Here is a 2,666-nt window from a genome sequence, read left to right as displayed (position 1 = left end):
CAGAAGGCACACACACACACGCTCTCTCTCTCTGATAATGATTACTTGAATGCATGGCTTATCTGACACCAACAATGACTGCAACCACAGAGACCTGATACTCATAGTAACAAATGAGTCCTGAGGTGTTTACAGAACCTGTCCTGGGCTGAGCGTCTGTATGTCTCTGTCAGTTATCACACCTCCCTTAGGCCTATATTTACTTTACTTTATTGTCTTCTTAGATTCATCCGAAAAGAGTGCAAGTTGACAATTGAGGTATGCAACGATAACCCTAAAAACAACGAACAGATAATCAGGTTAGTAAAATGTTTACAGGCTGATTACAATACAGCAGCTTTAGCAGCCCCTCATGTGCTACAACTGTAGGCTTAGGTCTGTGCCAGTGGGTTAATGTGGTCTTGAGTTGCACAGACCACTGAGTTTGATACCCGGCCTGATGTCATTGAAAACAGTTTTGTCCATATGATATGGTTGGATTGCACAATGAGAAAGCAACACAGCACACACAGGAGTGCCAGTCTAGGTCCAAAAGACTCCTTAACAGCTTCTATCCCCAAGCCGTGGACTCCTGTACATCTATCAAATGGCTACCCAGTCTATTTTGCAATTGCCCCCCCCCCCCCCCCCCCCCCCTCTTTTCGCTGCTGCTACTCCTCTGTATATGTATGCATGTCACTTAACTCTACCGACATGTACATAATACCTCGACTACCGGTGCCCCACACATGAGTCTGTACCAGAACCCCCTGTACTGTACAGTTGAGTCGTAAGTTACATTACATCCTTGGCCAAGTACATTTAAATTCATTTTCTGAATTCCTGATAATTAATCCTAGTAAAAAAATCCCTGTGTTTAGGTCAGTTAGGATCACCACTTCATTTTAAGAATGTGAAATATCTGAATTAATAGCATAGAGAATTAAAAATGACTTGTGTCATGCACAAGTAGATGTCCTACGACCTTGCAAAACTAGAGTTTGTTAACAAGAAATTTGTGGAGTGTTTGAAAAACGAGTTTTTAATGACTCCAACCTAAGTGTATGTAAACTTGTGACTTCAACTGTATATTAGTCTCACTATTGTTATTTTACTGCTGCTCTTTATTTATTTGTTACTTTTTTAACATTTTTACTTAACGCTTATTTTCTTAAAACGGCATTATTGGTTAAGGGCTTGTAAGTAAGTATTTCACTGTAAGGTCTACACCTTGCTGTATTCAGTGCATGTGACAAAATAACATTTTATTTTATTTATTAGTAATGCCTTTATAGTCTGTGGACTTTTAAAGTCAGGCTTTGTGATTCCTTCCACTAGCTTTAGGAAAGGTTCTAGATGTGTTGTGTTGACTGTTGAGTTCCCTACTTCAGAACAATGAGAGTAGACAAGAGAGTGTCAGGCGTATCCTGTTCCTTCCTTCCTCTGGCACAACGTTTCTAATAAAGCATAGATCCTTTTTTATTTTTGTTACTTTCCTAACCTCTTTTATCTCCCCTCTGCCCCTTCTTCCCTGTCCCTCTCTGTCCTTCCCTCCCCTACCTACCTCCTTCTCCCTGCCTAGGAGGAGCGAACAGAGATCCCAGAATTGGAGTCGCACAGAACAGATATACCAGAATTGGAGTCGTGTAGAGAAAACCCTACCCTGACATCAGTTTATGATACACTCCGGTTACATCGCATGGCTGCCAGCAGGGATGTTGACACAGCATGAAAGAGCAAAACGGGAAGTCAATGGGAGGCTGAAATGATAACTGACATCCTGAAGAGGTTGGTATATCATAAAGAGGACGTTGAAACAAAATTAAAGTGCAAAAATATTCACCCAGAAAAACTTTTAGAGGCACAGTTGTTATGGGAGAAAATCCCCCTGGAACTGTTGCGCTGATGTTATAATTTCAGGCTTTCTTTGTAGGTCATTCTCACAGACCTGTCAAATAGGGGCCTCGATGACATTCACTGATACTGACCAATTCAATAACTATGCATTGAGTAAGTAGCAGGATCAGGATACTCCGTCTTTTTAAATGTCTTTTGTCCCAAATCCCAATGTATAAGTTAAAACAAATGGAACATATATTTTTGTGTTTGCTATGCTACTGCTGGTCCAAAGCTTATTTTCAGTTCTGTCTGTGCTGTTACCTACACATAGGTGCCTTCCCTGTATCTTTTATAGCTGGTCATTGTTTAGCTTGCCAGTGGATAGCAGCTGTGTACTTAACATAAAAAGAGCAGGTCTTTGAGATAAAAAACACCTACTCCTTAGAAGCTATGGCTGTTAGGCACCTTTAGAAACAAAAGTTCCATATATATATGTTGTCCTTTCACCATGTATGTTGTATTGAAACATTTCTGAGGGGCAGATCTTGTTTTTCCATTTGATCTTGAGTGACATTTTCCTCTTCTTAATGCTTTTTGCTAAATGTTGGTCTGGGCTAAATTGTAGCTCTTAATTAGCTTGTTTTGTTTATTATGACGGACCATTTATTGGTTGTCCTTGTCTATGTAGCACATCCTCCCTTAAGAATACAATCACTCCCTCCTGCAGACACTGTACACTCTCCTTCTATCAGAGAATGTTGTGCTCCACCTACATTAGTGCAGCCTTTGTATATATCTGTGCCAGCACAGGTTACTGTGACTCGAACATTTCAAATCTGTCGACACTG

General features: G+C 40.4%; 1 protein-coding gene across 7 annotated transcripts in view; it reads left to right on the top strand.

Moving 5' to 3' along the window:
• Positions 1 to 2,666, top strand: part of LOC111964465 (SLAM family member 5) — a 141,575-nt gene that overhangs the window by 16,955 nt on the left and 121,954 nt on the right. For 2 of the 7 annotated variants that reach the window (XM_023988385.2, XM_023988369.2), the window contains one exon: positions 1,562 to 2,660. The exons of 4 other annotated variants lie outside the window; for them this stretch is intronic. In XM_023988385.2, coding sequence (XP_023844153.1) covers positions 1,562 to 1,629 — 68 coding nt within the window. In that variant the 3' untranslated portion in view covers positions 1,630 to 2,660. Of the gene's footprint in view, positions 1 to 1,561; positions 2,661 to 2,666 lie in introns of those variants that run through there. One more of the 7 variants, XR_011479968.1, reaches the window with a different exon arrangement.

The sequence above is a fragment of the Salvelinus sp. IW2-2015 genome, linkage group LG1 (genome assembly GCF_002910315.2).
Source record: "Salvelinus sp. IW2-2015 linkage group LG1, ASM291031v2, whole genome shotgun sequence".
In the NCBI taxonomy this organism is placed as follows: Eukaryota; Metazoa; Chordata; class Actinopteri; order Salmoniformes; family Salmonidae; genus Salvelinus; species Salvelinus sp. IW2-2015.
This window is presented reverse-complemented; position numbering and strand designations above follow the sequence as displayed.